At 34.4% G+C, this 18,945-nt stretch overlaps 1 protein-coding gene across 1 annotated transcript in view; it reads left to right on the top strand.

Moving 5' to 3' along the window:
- LOC148951142 (transcription termination factor 2-like) overlaps nt 1-18,945 on the top strand; it is a 54,811-nt gene that overhangs the window by 10,442 nt on the left and 25,424 nt on the right. Inside the window, exons 2-3 of the mRNA XM_089090659.1 lie at nt 9,381-9,706; nt 18,678-18,851. Of these exons, the coding sequence (XP_088946785.1) occupies nt 9,424-9,706; nt 18,678-18,851 (457 nt within the window). The 5' untranslated portion in view covers nt 9,381-9,423. The remainder of the gene's footprint in view (nt 1-9,380; nt 9,707-18,677; nt 18,852-18,945) is intronic.

The following is an 18,945-nucleotide window of genomic DNA, read 5'->3' as shown; positions in this document are numbered from 1 at the left end:
TTATGGCCTAGTAAAATTGGTGGACTGATTTTTTCTGTAAATACCAGTGCTTCCACTATCCCCAAAGTTTGGGGTATTTCCCCAAAAATCTGTCCTCTCAAAAAAAATTGGTTCTCCAAAAATTCTCTTTTGTTCAGGGTTGCCATCCTTAGTGATTTATCACTAGTGGCAATCCACCCCTATTAACTATCACTTTCACTTAACTTGACATAATTTTTTAACTACTTTTCAAAGTTTTGTTTGAATCATTTATTAAATTACACATGAAAAACCAGACATAGATATTGAATTACTGACCTTTCTTCCTATGCTAGTCAAAGCATAATATTTATAAGACTATATCATTTCATCAAAGGTTCTCTTATTACTTGTGGTAAACAGTTTCATTTGAATAAGTTTACTTTCAGTGTAATTCTGAGCATTGATACAAAGAGGGTTATTTTAGACAGCTGGACTGTGAGTTTAAATTTTGTTTTCTGTTGCTATTCTGTTTATCAAAGTTCTGAAAATATCAGAGAGTTAAATTGAAAAATTATTCTAAAATGAAAAACTGAAAGCATGGTTAATAATTTGGAGATATTTTCATTATCAAGCTATAAATTAGATGAACATATCATTCAAGACCTTGTTTTACTCAAAGAGTAAATCTCCCCCTTCAGATGCTAACCTTCTCTCTTATTTTTTACAATTTAGTTTTGAGTCTTATTTTCTTTTACTCTAGGTTTTGGACAAAATATATTAACCTTAAATACATAATAAATCAATGTGGGATAGATTATAGGGTACTTATGTATTATACTGCCAACACTCAAGTTAAAACTGTAAAACTCGAGAACAAACCAGTTTTATCTCTTTGTATTAAGAAACAATTATCTTACAATCAATGGAAAACAAGTGGTGGGTGACAGAATACATTGGAATTATACAATTTTGACTATATATTTAATGTTCATTTTTTTTTACCAGGTGATGTATCTCTTCCGAAATATCTCTTCCCACAAGATGTATGTATCTCTTCTCTTCTGTAAGAAGAGATGTATCTCTTCTCTTCTGCAAGAAGAGATGTATTTTTTTGCTTGCTGCTGCTTTTTAAAACTTGTTCAAACTAAAAGGTCATTGAGTTTCAATGTTGCTATGTGAACATTTACTTTTAAGTTGTTGATATCCTTCGTCCTTGTGGACAAGTTTTTACTTACTCCACTTCTCTTCAACTGAAAGTGAATATTTGTCCAAATCTTGCACAAAAGCCAGATTCTCTCAAAACCATTTATTTGTCAGTTGAAAGAATCTTAAAAGGACTGGTAGCTATCAAGGTGTATATACAGTTAAAGCAGGTAATGGGAAAGCTGGAACGTGGAAGATTAGTTGCCTTAAACAGCCACCCTACAATGTAGCAGCAATTTTTCTGTTTATTTTGGGGATTAGATTAGGGCAAAACTAGTATCACAGCTTCATAATGCATGTGACTGCCAGGCTGCCAATCAATATTGTTCTCCCAGAAAACCAAATGGTGCTTTTTATAGTTGTAGTATAGTGATCAATGAGTATCAAGCATGCAGTTGAGTATGTATTATTTTTGTAATACCAATAACATTGGAGTGTACAAATCCCTTCATAAAGTAACAGCAGTAAGCCATATACAGTATACTTCAGACTTTGAATACTATACTCCACTAGCAGTATTAGAGAAAATAGATACAGTACTTTTGATAAAAAGGTACATATAAATTTATGGAGTATGACATTTATGTCTAGTATATGGCTTGCCACTGAATTAGATTACATTGTGAATTGTGATTCAGAAAACTTATAATATTTTTTCAGTAGTAAAACTTATACTAAGTTACTTTTGTTACTTTCCTGCAAATTTTACATTTAAAAATACTTTTTGCTCAAAGCAATGGTGTCAAAATACAAGTTGTGCTGCTAAAGTATTGGCAGCTTTTGGAATTCTGCTACTGGTAGCTTTGGAACTTTTTGCACACATGCTTATATCATTCCAAAATGCTTTTCTTTATCCCCCTCCCCCCCCTCAAATGGACAAATATAGGCTATAGAAAAATTTTATATTCTCTGTATTTTCAATAGTGTAACTTCTTTCTTCCTGCCGCTTGTTTATTGCTTCTATTTAATTACTTAGGAGGAAATAGTTTTGCTATTGAAAATACAAAGAGTGTTTATAATTTGGGCTACATATTTGTCCACTAAGGGGAAGGATGGTAAAGTAAAGCAATGTGCTGTCAGGAACAATATAAGTACGTATATTAGAATGTTTTAATGTGCAGCAATTTCCAGAATTTTATAGTTTTTCTTTGTGTAGAGATGAACCACTAAATATTTACCACCAGGTTTTTTTTTACAAAATTTAAGAAAAGAAGGTATTCGTGCATTATATTCTACACATGAAAGAAGTCAAGTTTGGTCAATGCTAATGAATAAAATAAAATGGGATGAATATATAATAGTTTAAAAACAAAATTGGGGCTATATATTTGCACATTAGGGGGTATAGCATAGCATATATTAAATACGTAACCTCCCCAAGGTCCCTCTCCCCCCCCCTAAACCCCAAAAAACAACCGTTTATATATTGTAAAATCGATAAGAAACCACGATTTGCAATCAATTTAGATAGCAAATACCCGTTCGATGGGTCTCCATGTCTGGTTTGCTTTTACAGTCTATAGTGCTGTGTAGCATATAATGCACCAGCACCAAAAAGAATTTCAAGTCCTTAAAACCTTATAAATAAGGATAGAACAAAGGTATGAGGCTCAAAACATTTTTTTGTGTATCATTGTTTTGTTAATGAATATGTCATTAGGTTCAATATTTTGGCTGTATAGTTGTACAAAGCTCTCTAGGCCCAGTGATGATAATAGGGGAGGGACATCTGTCCCTCTAAATTAAAAGAAATTTTATTTTTTGTATTACTCATTGAAAAGTCTTCTTTTATATATTTTCACTGAAAATAGCTTGCCACTGCACCTAGATTTTGAAGAAAAAAAAATATTTTGTCCCCTTCCCGACCCTTTTGCCAATTGGTGCCACTAACTAAGATCTATTTCACATCCACTGATAGTTAATAGTAGAGCCTAATGACAAGTGTGTATTTCAGTTGGAGCATAATCTTTGATAATACTGCTCAATCTTGGGCACAGGGTTTGAAAGTTCGGGCAAAACATCTCAGTCACAGACAGGGTCAATCATTAACAGATTCAGCCACAGATAACTGTCTGGAAGAGGTTTCATTAGACTAGGTTATAGGTTTAAACTTAAAATATTGAAAAGATAATTTTTAATTACAGTTAGCCAGTTCTAAATATTTAAGATTATTCAGATCAAGTTCAAAATAAGGATCTATCTATATTTATTAAATATATTTTAATCGAAATATTTGTCTAAAATTAGGCACTGTTCATGTGTTGGGGGTTCTACCAATACACAAATTTTAAGCAACTAGGTGATTTCAGATTTTAAAATCAAATCAAGAAATTTATTGCCCACAATGCACACATTGCATGAAACACCGAAAAGGAAAAGGAACAGACAAAACATGCACAAAACACATTCTAATCTCACAACTCCAAAAAAAAAAAAAAAAAAAAAATCTTCAGATAACAAATTACAGAAAGATACAAAATAAGCTTTTTGTTGAGTCCAAGTACTTCTCATACTACAATCTCAGCTTTGCAATGACTATGATTGGGTCTATAACTCCATACAGAGAAATCAGGCACTGGTTACTTGAAACTATGGTTAACTTTGCAATTGTCCAATATTTGACTTTGAGTAAACTGGTTTCCCCCTGCTACCATGGTTTCCATTCTGCTTGGTCAGTTGATGCTAATCTTGTTTATGCTTATGAATATTTCACCAAACTACCTTGTAGAAGTATTTGATTCGATGTGCTGCGAGAGACTTGGAATTAAGCTAGAATCAATGCAAAACTTGTTAACTGGATGATGTCTTATTCTAAATAATACAAAACAGTTAGTATAAGTTTTAGGGGAAAACAGACGAAAATTTCTTTTGGATGTTGTGGAAATAAGAGGTGGAATGCCCCAAGGCACAGTTCTTGGCTTTTTTATTCAATATATTCATTAATGACACACTTCCAAACATCAGAAATGAAATAGGACTTTAAGCAGACGATTAAAAAGTAATTGTAAAATAAAAGTTCAAAATAGGGATAAAATCTTTTTTAATAGACATTGTTTAGAAATTCACAAAAATACCAGATATTTCGGTCACGTATACAGTGACCGAAATATCTGGTATTTTTGTGAATTTCTATACATTGTCTATTAAAAAGGATTTTATCCCTATTTTGAACTTTTATTTTATCATCATGGAAAGGAAGTGTGGTCTCCGAAATTATCTAAAAAGTAATTGAATCTGTCAAAGTCCAGATAAGATAAAATCCATTCAAGGAGACTTGGACTCATTTTTCTGTTGTACAAGGATTTGACAGCTGGAGGCTGGAGCTTAATATCATGCAATAAAAAGCAATCTACTTTGGGAAAAATAGCCCAATACACCAATGCTCAATGGAGTTAAATGATGGAAGAAAGTAGCCCATTGTCAGTGCCATTTTAAACAAGACTTGGATATATTACCTTACTTTAAATCACATGTGCCAGTGATAAGGATGAATCCAGAATCCTGCATTTGCTGGCCAGTGGTTAAGGTGGATGAGCTCATCAGGAATATCCCAAGTTATACCTCATGGCCTGCTGCACTAATCCTTGTCAACTAATGGTTTTAAAGCCTCAACAATCGGAGAAAAAACTGTCTTCTGGCTGACGGGATTCCATAGGTCAACTACTTTGTTAGCCAAGAAATTCGTTTCACAGCCTGGTGGTGGCATGCTTCCTATATTGTTTCAGAGTCAGTGGCGGACCCAGAGGGGGGTGCGCGCCCCCTTAGCGTAGTCTAAAGTAGTGTAATTTACTTAATTAACTCAAGTTTGCATTAATTAAACTTGCTCCTAACGCAAATTTATTGGATCAACCAGTCCCCCCCCCCCCTAATTTTTTTTCCGGATCAACCTATTTTCCATTTGTGCATGTTGGTTTGCTCAGATTGATATTTTTAGTTAAACTTCTGGATCGCCTGCACTTTTTGTCTCTTCTAACTCTTCTTTTCCCTTCCCCAATTTTCTTTGTAGACTTTTGACCACCATTCTTTGAGGATGTAATGAGGATTTATCTTTTTTGCTTTTTTCAGAGGGGTTGTATGATTCTTGCATTTTAATAAATGATTCTTACATATATATTAGTTCTGTGAACTATGCATTGGTTGTTGTATTTTAGTGGCAAAGTGTGGAACTGTCATAAGTAAGCTTATCATTGAAAGCTGACTAATTTGCCTTACAAATAATGCCATGAGGAATGTGTGGGTATGCTGTAGCAGATTGAAAGCAGATAAAGCATAGCATATATTAAATACGTAACCTAACCTAGGTACCTTCCCCCCTCCTAAACCCCAAAAAACAACAGTAAATATTGTAAACGCAATTTTAAATCACGCTTTTCCACCCATTTATCTAGCAAATACCCATTTGTCTGTATGTATACATATATATATATATATATATATATATATAGTAGAGAAAAATATATTAAGTAAAGAAAGATGTGGGCACAATTTAATATTTATTTTTTCTCCATAGCCGGGGACTTCGTATCGATGGAGTTGTCGTAGAAACTTCGAAAAGGGCTCATTCGATTGGAAATGGGAGTGGCTAGTGCCCTTTCTAATAGTCGAAAGTGATTGGAGGGCAACTAGCCCTCCAATCAGCCTACCATTTATAGATTCCTCAGCCTATTTTTGACCCCATTGGCATCAACATCATTATTAAAACAGGGAAAATCAATATCACAGTAGCCTACCATATTGAATTATGTTTTTGATGAGGAATGCCATGCCACCACCTTTTCTTAAAGATGACCTTTTTTTTAGAACCAAATAGACTAGGATCCTTATATACTCATTTTGGTTAAGGTGGGTTTCCTGTAGGCAAGCTATTTTATTTAACATTATAAAAGTTGTTACCTCATATAGTTGTATCTTAGTCTCTGAAAAGGATCTTATGCTCTATGTGAAAATGGAAATGTATTGGTGTATATGTCTACCTTATGTTATGTTGATTCTTAGCTTTGTTAGAAGTAGGGCAAGACCATGCTTTGCTTGTCCAAGGGTGTGGCTAGGTAAGTACATTTTGGTCATTTCATCATCATTGTAGTTTTTGTGATTTCAGGAAGTTGATTATATCTACAGTATTGGAGTTAATGGTGAAAAGGTGCATGTTGGGTGTAAATTCGTTATGTTGCTGATCAGATGTGTTTTAAATTTTGTCTGTTGCTGATACAAATCCTGCTTCAGTTGTACCTAAGAGTGGTAGACAGCAGGGTTGAATGGCACTAGATATTGCTAAGAAGTTCTTCAGGTCATTTTTTAGTGATTCCTTTAGGGGAGGCTGTGAGATGAGCTTTTCAGTGTGGTGCTTTGTAAGGGGTAGGGTGAAATTAGGTAGATCCAACACAGGGGTAACTCCGATGCCCTGTCTTATTTAGCTCAGTGATCACAGATGTCTTTGGTTCCGTATGTCATCTTCTTCCTTTAGCTTGGGTTCTTGACAACAGTGTTCAATATTTTCAATTCCTTTTGCAATAAAGCAATTTAAAAATTTCGAGAAGGGCATTTTTGTTGGCAGCGAGGTAGGTAGCAAATTTTAAGGGATAGAGCAGAAAAACGGAGAGATGATAAAATTATTCTAAATAGCTGATAAATTAATGGGATAGTCTAAGTAATTACTGTTATTCATTAGTATTTTATTCTCAAACCACTCAGGAGATACAAGGGGTGCCTGACTTACGCCAAAAAAAAAGTTATGGGTAAATGCGACACGTCAGACTTACCCCATATGGAGTAAATTCCGACATGGGGGGTCGGACTTACCCCGTGTATACAAGTGGCTAGGTTTTGGCAGTTCTATCTTAGATTTCAGTGTATTGGTCAACTATTTACAATTTTAACAATGTATGCTATACATAATTTATAACATACTAATTGATCAGACAAAGAAGCAAAGAGATTTCCCCAACTTGCCCACTGTTACTCTTGGAACACATCTGAAACTGCCCAATTATTTTGAGCAGAGTATGGCAAATTTGCTCAAAGTGATGGAAAAGTGGGGCATGGGGCTTACCAAACAATGGCTTCTAGACAAAGTGAAAAAATATATCAGTGAGAACAAAATCAGTACTCATTTCACAAAGAATCAACAAGGTGAACACTGGTGGTTTGTGTCTAAGAAATGAAACAACATCTTGCTTAAGGAACCTGAGTGACTTTAAAACCCCGAGGGCAGTGCAATAAGCAAACCCTTTCATTATTTTAGGATTTTATGACCTGCTACAAAAAAAAAACATCTTAGACAAACCAGAACGTCGGTACAGCTTGGACGGAACTTTGTTTTGTCGCGATCTTGATAGCTTTAAAATCGCTGGTGCCAAAGGATCACCAGCAAAGCGGTGAACTGGTGACAATGGGCAGGGTAACACACATCTTCCCGCATATATTAGTGCATCAGATGAGAAACTGCCTCTACTGGTAATCTTATTGGGGGAAAATACTTGGAGTTCATGGCTACTTATTAAATTCCATCCAGATGCATATTTTTCACCTACTAAGAAAAGATGGAAAACAGCAGAACTCCTCTATAACTGGTTTAAAGATGTTATGAGCAGAAGCTCGTGAACTGGCAACGAGCACGTCTTTCCAAAAGAAAAACTCGTGAAAATTTTATGTCAGATCTGAGAGATTTACCTTACCCCTTCACTGATTAAAAAATAATTTTAAACGACATGAATTTATGATTCCGCTATTGCAGAATGTATCAACTGTAACATGGTTGACAAGGCGAAGTTTTATCCAGCAAGTTAAAATGATTAGTTGAGACAAAGACATCAGAGGCTCGGTAATCTAACAAGAGCAACATCCAAAGTGAAGGCTGCAACTAATCAGATTACTATTTCAATGTTTGTTAGTCTAAAAAAGATTCATGCGCATGAGAAATTATTTGAAGAACTTCTATTGGACTCAGCATGCTGCCCTTTTCTTGATGCCTCAGCACCCGGGACATCCGGTAGGTAGAGAAATGCTTGAGAAACCGAAGTAATCACATTTGTAGAGGCTTTGAGAGGTCTTGAACCAATAGAGAAAGAGAAAAAAGAAAAGCTCGAGAACAAGAAAGAGAAAGTAAAAAAAAAAAATGCTCAAGCCAAAACTGAAAAAGAAAAAAAAGATGATTTTTCCAGTGAAGACTATGACGTTTCACTGGATTTCAATACTGAACAGATTGGCATCTATCATACCGTTGGCAGTGACAATTAAGAAAAAGAAGCTAAAAATTCAACTAAATGAGCAATATACTGTAGCTTACGATAGCAAACGTTATCAACAAGGCTCGTATATTGGATGAGTACTTGATTTTCCTGACAAAAATTTTGTTTTCCGTAAAATATCTTCGCTGTCTGAGCCTAGCCAACTATTCATATGACTGGCCCCAAAAAGATGAAATTGAAGAATACATCTTTCCCAGATCATTGGAGCTTTCTGGAGCTGGTCCCTTCACTCTACCATCATTCCAAATTTGGCACGTCATCAGCCTGTACAAGAAGCACACTAGGCCCTGCAAGTGATCAAAAGTTTGCTTTCGCGACCCCCTCTGATAATAATTGAAATAACCTTTTTTTTTATACAAATCCCTTTTTTTCAACTTAAAATAAAAAAAAAACTCATTTTCTCGGATATCAATTGAAATTAAAATTTTGTCCCTATTATTTGAAGTATGGTCTTATGTTTTTTGCATTTACAGTAAAAATTGGAAAAAAGGCCATTCTCAGATACTTTTTCTATGTACAGGGGTAAGACCGACTCTGTCGGAATTACCACATGGTAAGAAGAAAACCTGTGTTCCGCTGTGGTATATGAAAACTATTGACGATTGTTTTAGTTTTGCATGGTATTTCTGTACATAGAAGTGTCCTCTATCATGTTTTAAAGTGACATAATTTTATCTCTGCAAGCATAAGATTTACCTGGGAGTGTCAGATTTACCCCAGACTAGGGGGTAAGTTTGACCTCCCTGAGATGGGTTACTTTGGTGCAGTAACTCACGGAAACAAAAAAAACTTGTGAACTTTCTGGATTGTAAAGAATATTACTAGTATGAGCAAGAGCAGACGTCAAATAGTTTTTATTGAACCAACAACTTCAAAACGATTTTTGGTGCTGCTCTTTTTAAGTTTGCTCTCTATTTCAAATTGTTATTATTTGAATTACATGCTAATTTACTATATTTAACTTTCCAGTCAATAATTGTGACATTTGCCGAATTTGGACTCCAATTTCAAAATGCTTGCCCCAAATAGTGATGATGAGCAATCTGAAGTATATGAAACATCGCTTATTGGAATATCTGAATCGCATCAGCCATCTATTGCCTCTGTAGGATCATCAGGAGTTGAAGTACCTGAAAGTGATGAAGAAGTTGTTTCACAAAGAGAGCCAACCGAGGATGTCTGGAAGACTCCTCGAAACAATACACGGCCTAGTTTCAACTCCGATTCTGACTCAGATGAAGAAATCTTTCGTTGTAAGAAACCAACTAGAAAAGCTCTTTCCTACCAATCTTCAGGTAAAAGTCCTTCTAATGTTGCTTCTATGTAAAAAAAAATTATGATTTTAAGATTTAATAATCTTACCTGAAGAAACCAGTTGAATTACTCTTATGAGTAAAATTGGTCAGAATTGGTAAATTGATTTAGGAACTTTTATAGTAAACGCAATAAAAATCATGAGGCACAAGAATAACCTAAGTTGTAATATGTTAATGTGTTATGCATATGCGGCATTTTGAATTAGGTATGAGGCTATTGAATATTGATTGGCAACTTTGTGCTGTTTTTATATGAAAAATTGGGTTTCCATAAGTATTTCTATCTGATTCCAAGGACAACTTAAATTACTATCTTTTAAAATACTGATGGATTCACTGTAAAAAGGAGCTTCATAATGTGTAAATCGCTTTTTTCGAATGTTCCACAACTCTACTAACTGAATCGAATATTAAATCATATTTCAGTTAGTTTTAACAGTAATTTATGCATATAAGTGGGGTTGGATAATCCTCCTAAATTAAGAACCCGTTTTTCTGGTTAAACTCTCTCATAATCGTATTGTCTGATGACAGAGCCAAATAATTGGTTTTTCAAAAGTAAAACTAATTATTCTTGATTCTATGCAATTTGCGAATATATTTTTAAAATGAACTCGTTTTACAAATTATCCTTATACATCATATAATTTAATAATTATAATATAAAATACAATGTGATGTTGTTGTTTCTTTTTTGTACTCACGTGTACGTTTGTATAATTGTAAGCAGAATCTTTTTTGAGTTATGTGGGTACTTTACCTTTGGTGTTTGGTTTTGCTCCAGTTTTGCTGGGTATAAATTCTGTCAGCAATTGTCATGATTCTTCAGCTGTATATGGACTCAGTTATCTTTAAGAACATATATATATATTATATATATATATATATATATATATATATATATATATATATATATATATATATATATATATATATATATATATATATATATATATATATATATATATATATATATGTATATATGTATATATATATATATATATATATATATATATATATATATATATATATATATATATATATATATATATATATATATATATATATATATATATATATATATATATATATATATATATATATATATATATATATATAACACAAAAGCCCTACAACAATAATATACATCAATTTTTATTTTTTATATAAGTATCGAATACAATTAAAAAATGAGGTTTGTAACACTTTGATGACTTTGATTAACTAAGCACTGGATTATAAGAGCGGAATATTCAGTCACTCTCACAGTCATTTAGACTGTTATCAACAACTTTTGCTTGCAAATCCAACTCCTCTCTTTCAGAATCAGATTCTGATTCAGGTGACCGTGCCTGTCTAAAAAAATAGTGTATTTCGTGACTAAAATATTGGGAATGGGAAATTGTGCAGTGGAGAAATCTAAATATTTCGAGATTTCACAAATTAGGCCTAAATGAGAAGCGATATGCTTACCTGTGTCGGCCTTCTTGGTGTTTGGGGAGTTTGCTTAGATGTAGCAGCCTTCGTGCCATGTTTAGTCACAACTATCTCTCGCTTTTTTTTTTTTTTTTTGTTGGATTTGAAGATCAAGAGACAACAGATTATGCCAAATAGACACCGGGTTTAACAAGTTCAATCTATATCAAAAAGATATCCATATGGCGTTAAGCAGCTTTTGGTGGTAGCGAGCATTAAATAAAAAAGTAGTTAAAAATTAACAGAGTAAGCTACAAGATATAGAGCTAAATAGCTGAGAAAATGTAATTTTCCTTTGAAGGTTTAGCTGTCTTGGGGAATCACAACATTACTAATATTTGAATTTGTAATAAAAATGTCATAAAAATGTAATAAAAATTTGAATTTGTAATGTAATAAAAAATGTAAGATAGCCGTTGAGGAGGGGACAGCCCCTTTCATATGCGGAATAATTTTTGTTCGTTTTAAGTTTTAATGTCGCTCTTTACTTTCAGTTAAAAAAAACTAGTTTTTTTTTTTATTTAATTCCATCAGAAATGAAAGTCGAAGGCAAAGATGAAAAGATAGGAGCAATACATAATTTAAAAATAGTTAGAGAAAGCGTGCCACTTTGATGGACCCCACTTCGAAGAAACACCTTTAAATCAGAAACTACTCTATTTCATTTTATCCGTATAAAACAGTTAGAATACCAGTACCGTAACAAAACAACAATAGAAAGGTTAATATTATTAGAAAAAAGTGAATAGAGTGTGTGTGAGTGGACTACTATCAGAAGCTTTCGAAAAATCAAGATCACAGATATGCAGAGGAGATTTATTATTAGCAGATTGCAACTGGGGGAAGCTAGAACACTCTTGGCGTGCTGACATCCCAGCCTTTTTTGAAAGCCAAATTGCTTTCACCAAAATTAACATTTTCTGAAATGAAAGGGAGAAGAATATATTCAAAAATTTTGCTAAAATCACACGAAACAATAATTGGTCAATATGAACTACACTTTGACAAAATTTTTCCACGGTTCAAAACCGAGGTGACTGTGCCACAGAGAAAACTTGGAACCATAGAATTGGATAAACACATCTGAAACACTAGCTGAAGGTTAGCTATCAAAGTCGGGCAAACTACTTTCAGATGATAAGAAGAAATTCCGTCTTGATCAACACAGCTAGGTCGCGTGTTCTTAATAGCTTGACCAATTTCAACAGTAGAAACCGGTAATACGTTACTCTGAGAAATACGACTAGGCAAACACAACTCAAGAAGATTACTTAAAAGCTTTTCAACTTCCCGGTTCACCTTGCCGAAAATATCATTATAATACGACACCCGAGTATGAACTGTTATAGGACTCTCAGAAAACTCACTAGGCCTACTAAGCTTATCAGAATTCAGAACATGAGACCACTCTTTTCTCGACGCCGGAAAATCAAAACCAGAAACCATAGACTGCCGTAAACGTTTTTTATATGCACGCTTGGTACTTTGCTTCAGATCGAAGACAAATCCTTGATTTGGCCGACCGGAAGACTCCCATATTCGTAGCCAAAACTTAGCTTTATTCTTTATAGCTTTTAAATCTGGGTCCAAGACCCATTCTGGTTTTTCTAGTTTTAACTTTAATCTTTTCTAGAGGAACAGCAGTCGCCTCTGCTTGTCTTAAGCACAAAATTATTTTATCATAATATTCATTAAGAGACTGCTTATCATTTGAAAAACGGTCAGTAACTTGAAGCAAATAGTAAGGAGCTTTTATAGAACCCAAATAACGCGGACAACGTAGTAATATAAAGTGCAAAATTAGCTCTTCTCCAGTTATTCCTGTAAAATAACTTATAACTTTGTGTAAATGGTCTAGTAGAACGGAGAGCGACTATTGAAGCAGCGAACGAAATCGGGAGGTGGCCAATATCGCGATCGTCTTCATGAACAAGAACAGTCGATACATTAATATTTGGCGAGGAAATTACATGGTTAATGTTAGGCAAACTTCCAGATTGGTGAATATATGAATAATCAACATTTTTCTCGACTATTTTATAAGCAGAAAAAGTACCAAGGACTATATAGGATCGAACTGACTGACTAGTAATATCTGTGTTGAAGTCACTAACCACTATGAAATCATAACCACTCGATACAACAGACGCAAGAATAGCCTTAAGATTTGCTGAGGCTTTCATATACGCGTTTAAATCGGAAATAGTTTTTGTTACGCGGGAGATACACTTTTATCAGCACAGTATTACCAAACCAAACCGAAAGTATAGAATTATCGCTATGTAAACACACTAGAGAGAAGAAACTCAGGTGCACGCGAGACCACCATAAGGTCTGCCAAAAGTGACCCAAGGATTAGTTGTAAAGACGGAATGATTACGACTTCTTTTTAACACGTTAAAACTGGTAGAAGTCAGGAGGTGTTCTTGAAGGCATACTATGTCAAACCGGTCACACAATTCATCAATCACATGCTCCTTTAAACGAGTACCATTTATACTAAACGAAAGAATCGAAACGGCCACAATCATTTCTTCTTGGTAATGATATCTCTCAGCACTTTGCATTCAAGACTAAAGGAGGCATGATTTTCACCACAATTGGCACATCTTGCATCAAGCTGGCAGGTAGAATCCTTGGTGGAAATATGAGGGCCCGTGCAGCGTGAACACTTCGCAACCAAACTTGTACAATCAGCAATTTTTTGGTCTGGCGAACGGCATTTGAGGCAACACCGAGGTGCCGACAGATATTGTTTCACAGATAAGTATTCATACCCAAGTTTAACACCATTTTGCATAGCCTTGGCTTTTGACATAGAGTCGCAAAACTCAAGCTTAGCCGTGCCAGTGTCACTGAGATGCATAGCTTCCACCACACCTGAATATCCTTGAGAGAATGAGAGGTCTAAGTCCTTCGATATTCCTCTGACTATCCCGAAAAACCGCTTAGTGATCACCTTGGATGAAGATTCTGCTAAAATCACTGAAATTCAGTCTTTGAATTCTTCAGCAGCAGATTTTTCAACATTAATCAGCCATTTGTCACCTCGCGAACTTAGCTTGGTAATTGTGTCATGACGGCTTACTTTGTCGAGCACTTCTTTGCATTTTAACGGATCATTTAGTGTGTGCGGCACTTTAGAGACAACAACAGTGGCATGAGAATCAGTTCGTGGTGGCGCACGGGCAGGCAATGGTGGAAAGCGTTTATCATACGAATCGAACTTACTTGAAACAGTCTTTAGGAAGTGTTCCATTCTATTCAACTTTGCGTTCAAACTCGAATAAACCAAAGCAGGGATGACAGGTACGTCATTTGGAGAACGAACTACAAGCGTCGGCGGGTCTGTGTCTTCATCGTCACATTTCAAAAATATTCTTAACATATCCTTTAGATGGCTTTCCAAAGCCTTAGGCCCCTGTGTTCTCGGAAGCTCAGTCCCAGGTACGACCGCATAATAGAGGAGTTTTTTTTAGCTTCGATTATACTCGACAAGTCCAGTCCAGGAAAAACTCCTTTCCAAAATTCAGTATTTTGTTATCATTCACTCCATTAGTAAGGTTAAATTGCAAAAAATTAAAAACTGCAAAAATACAAGTCCATTATTCATTATTCACTGTACAACGCGCGGATAGGCATATCATAAGAACCAGATACCAATAAGTGAAGGAAGCGTAGTTTCTTGCTACCAAATCCCTGCAGTTTAAGGGAGTCACACTCCCGGCAGGTACAACGGCCCTTGCGACAAGAAACTTCCCTCTTCTGCTCGCGTATTAGTACAATTTAATTATATTCAGATGATTAAATCAAGTTAAAAAGATATTACGATAATGCAGCACCTATATAAGTGAGTAAAATAGTCCATAAATATCAATTTATTATTTCACTTATTGCGAAATTGATGGTCACTGCAATCCACTGTAATTTATTCTAAATTTAATCCGGCTTAAAAATCATATAGATGTTCATTGGTTAAATGATAACTGATTGAAAGTTCTGTATTTCATCTAGATTTCTATGAAGTAATTCTGAACTGCAAAAGCGGGATATTCCTGCCTTTGCCTGAATGAACTGGATCGAGATCAAGATATCATCCACCTAAAAATAAATATTCATTTGTTAATTATCTCTCCATATTTAAATAATCATTCTTCTTCTTCTAATTCACAGCAGGTGAACTTTATATTAGACGAACTTTATTTTGTAACTGTCTTCTTCTTCTGCTAGAACTTGTGGGCTTTTCAGTCTAGACTCTTTAGCCCTTTTTCTTTTTGTCCGTCTTAGCCACAGTATAAAGATATAGCAGTAAGTTTACCGCAGATAATTTCTGGCTCTTCATTCTCGGTGCGAACAAACAGCTCCTCCCACTTGTTCTTGCATTAGTGCGTACAAACAGCTCCTCCCACTTGTTCTTGCATTAGTGCGTACAAACAGCTTCTCTCATTTGATCTGCCATCAGCGGTCCAATTACCCTGGAACACGTATTTTGGCAGAAACTTTCTCAAAATGCCTTTGGAACCAACTTGAGACTTCAAAACCTACTTTTAATTCCTAAAAACATCTAATAATAACATTGCACTACTATAGCCAAGATTCGCTTTCAAGAGAAATCTGACTTGTCTACGCGTGAAAAGATCTAATGTCGCTTATGTTTCTACGTTCTCTGGAGCATTCGCACCTCGTTCCGGGTTTTTATAATGGTTGAGATAGGGAAAGATCATACTGCCTATAATTTATATACTGTGGTCTTAGCGGTGAAGTGTTTATCTATTACAGGTTACTGTAATTTATATGTATTGTAGTAGTTGTTTTTACTGAGGGTGGTTTTTAGGCATTTTAACAAATTATTTTGAAGAGTACAGTGTTTTGTAGTTAGCACATTACATTCAAATAGTCAAGGGATCTGAAAAAAGCTTGCAGGTTCTGCAAAAGAGGAAATAGAATGTGAGGTCAGTTGCATTGTAGATTTGATAAGAAGAAGGCTTTAGGTATGGGACATTCAAGCCCTCACGTATTCTATGACAGACTTGGTTGTAAAAATACATGTTAAAAATGTGTAAATTCTACTATAAGCCAGTGTGAAATAAAAAACACTTTTTAATGCGAAAATAATAATAATAAAAGTACGAATATTTTGGCTTCACATCCAGAAGTCTTTATCAACTACAACAGAGAAAAACTAGCCTAAACAAAACATGTAAAGAAAATAAAACTGACGCAATACAAAAAAAAACGAACCAAAGCACACATTGAAACAAAATCCAATGTGGTGAAGCTTCAAAGCATCAACAGCAAGGCAAGATGTCTGTACATTTTTACTATTGTATGTCAAAATTATCTTCTGGTATTGAATTTTGTCAAAATGAAATAGTCCTTTTACTTAAAAATCTAAATTATACCCTAGGTTAAAATCATGCACAGGTTAAGGAACTATTATGTTTGAAAAATCGAGTGATTCTTTTGCATTGCTATTCCGGCACAAGCTCGTTGAGTTATTCCAAAGTTTACTTCATCTTGATCTTTATCATTAAATTTTAAACTTGTATGGAGCTGATTATGGAAAACCTATTGACTTGCTTCACTATTATAAGTATATACTTTTTTTTTTTTTTTTTTTTTTTTTTTTTTTTGATTAAGCTAATGTAAATTGGATGTAAAATCCATGTTCCCCTTCATATCTGTATTTACTAATCCTCATATACATAACTTGATTGATTTCTATCATTTCTCTAAAACTGTAAGAGCCCGACACAATTATCAGTTACTTTTGATCTGTCAAACATTATACAATGGTGCGGAACATCAAATACGTTTTCCGCAACTGCTGAATTGAAAGTTTTTGTTGGAGTCTATTTTCTAAATTTTGGTGGGATGTCCCAAAATAAAATTTTCTGCAAGAACAAGGTCTTCTATATACAAATTTTTTTATGTTAAGTTGTATAATTTTTTTGTCAATTCCATTCTCTTCTATAATATTTGATCAGTTATTTTTTCTTTTTTTTATATTGTTTGAAACATTTTTTGGGGGGATACCCCTTCCCAATTAAAATATCCTTAATGAAAATGAGTTCCTCATCTACACATTTTGATGAAAAACGAAGTTCTTCACTTCGAATGGTTCGAAAAACGAAGTCACATAGATTAAGATTCTACGTAAACTACGTAACATGTATATAGAATCACAAGGTTTTCCCCCCTTTCCTACGTACATGTTACACTATTTAAATTACCAGGATCGTGTTTTTTTTTTTATATAAATTTATCTATTTGTATTTCATATATGGGGCTATCACCCCACCAATCCTAATGGAGGCTGATGCCTCCTCAATCCCCTTGCTCTTTACACCTATGTTTCAAACAATTCTAGGTCGTTTCTTGTATTCTTAACAAAGCCTATCTTAAAATTTAGTATTAAGAGTGAGGGGCTTACAGGGGTAGCAGGCCCCCTCACATTTAGGATAAGTTATATTTAAACTCTAACGTAATTCTGAACTTTGACTTGAACAAACTTTTTTTTTTTTTTTTTCTTTTTTTTTAAGGCATGACCAGTTTTCTTCCCGGTTAGCAGGGTGACAATAAGCGAAGACTTATACAGGGAAGATTGTTGACATCGGTATAGATATACATATATAGATACATTTCTCACAAAAGCCCCATGGGCCATGGATATTGCAAATACAACAAAACACATAAAACATAATAAGTTCAAACACTTTTGAAAATAACACTACGATAGAAAACCCTCCCTATATTTCATCCCCACACTCACAAAATTTTCCCAGATTTTAATATCCACTTTGTAACTACTTCCTTTTTTATTTTCTAAACAACTTCTATGCATCACCTCCCTCCCAAAAATTTCCTTTCTAAGTACCATCAGTTCTTTACAACAAAACATAAAATGTTCTAAATTTTCAGAATCCCGGTAAGTCAGACAAGTGTAGGGACCACTATGAACCTTAACCCTCCCTAAATACCTTCTTCTCCCCCCCAAGCTGCATAAAATTCCCCCTTACTGATAAAATCCATTTTAAAGTATTATTTTGAAGCCCAAATTTTATATATACTTCTTTTCCCCAGGCTTCGTTAATTTTTCTTTATATTCCAAGGGATTCTGACTAAAGCTTGTCTTCTTGCCAAACCTGATCTCTTGATCTTTTAGCACTTTTTCCACAGCTTTTGCAATCAATCCAGTTTCCACCCCAGGTCCAATGCCATCATCCTACCAGTCTGATAGCCCACAGTTGTCTAGTATACTCTTAATTTGCACATGCCAAGAATCTTTTCTTTTATCCAATAACATTTCAAACAAACAAACAAGAATCTAACGGTTGAATTTTCATTTGAAATCATATCAGACAATGGGACTATGGAGCTAAATTAATATTTTGCCTATCAGATTTGACAATCGGGTTTTCAATGAAAGAGTTAAGGGCTTTTAAATGACCTTATCTGTTTCTCTTGTTTTCAGACGACGATACAGATGCCGTTACACCTAAAGCCAGTATTAAAAGCAAATTGAGTATTGGGAACAATCAAAGTGTTGGTAGTGCTTCTGAATCGATGCTGAAATTGCAGCCAAACGCAACTGATATGGAAAAAGAAAATAGTGTTGCGCGCAATAATATATCGTTAGACGAATCTGGTAAGTAGTCTGGTAAACAAAATAAATAAATAAAAAAATATCTGGCACAGTTTCCTCTTAAAAAAATTAGCTATTTCAACTGAACTGAGATTTG

This window comes from Artemia sp. Qi Xiang Cuo, chromosome 6 (assembly GCF_049724085.1).
Source record: "Artemia sp. Qi Xiang Cuo chromosome 6, ASM4972408v1, whole genome shotgun sequence".
Taxonomy (NCBI): domain Eukaryota; kingdom Metazoa; phylum Arthropoda; class Branchiopoda; order Anostraca; family Artemiidae; genus Artemia; species Artemia sp. Qi Xiang Cuo.
This window is presented reverse-complemented; position numbering and strand designations above follow the sequence as displayed.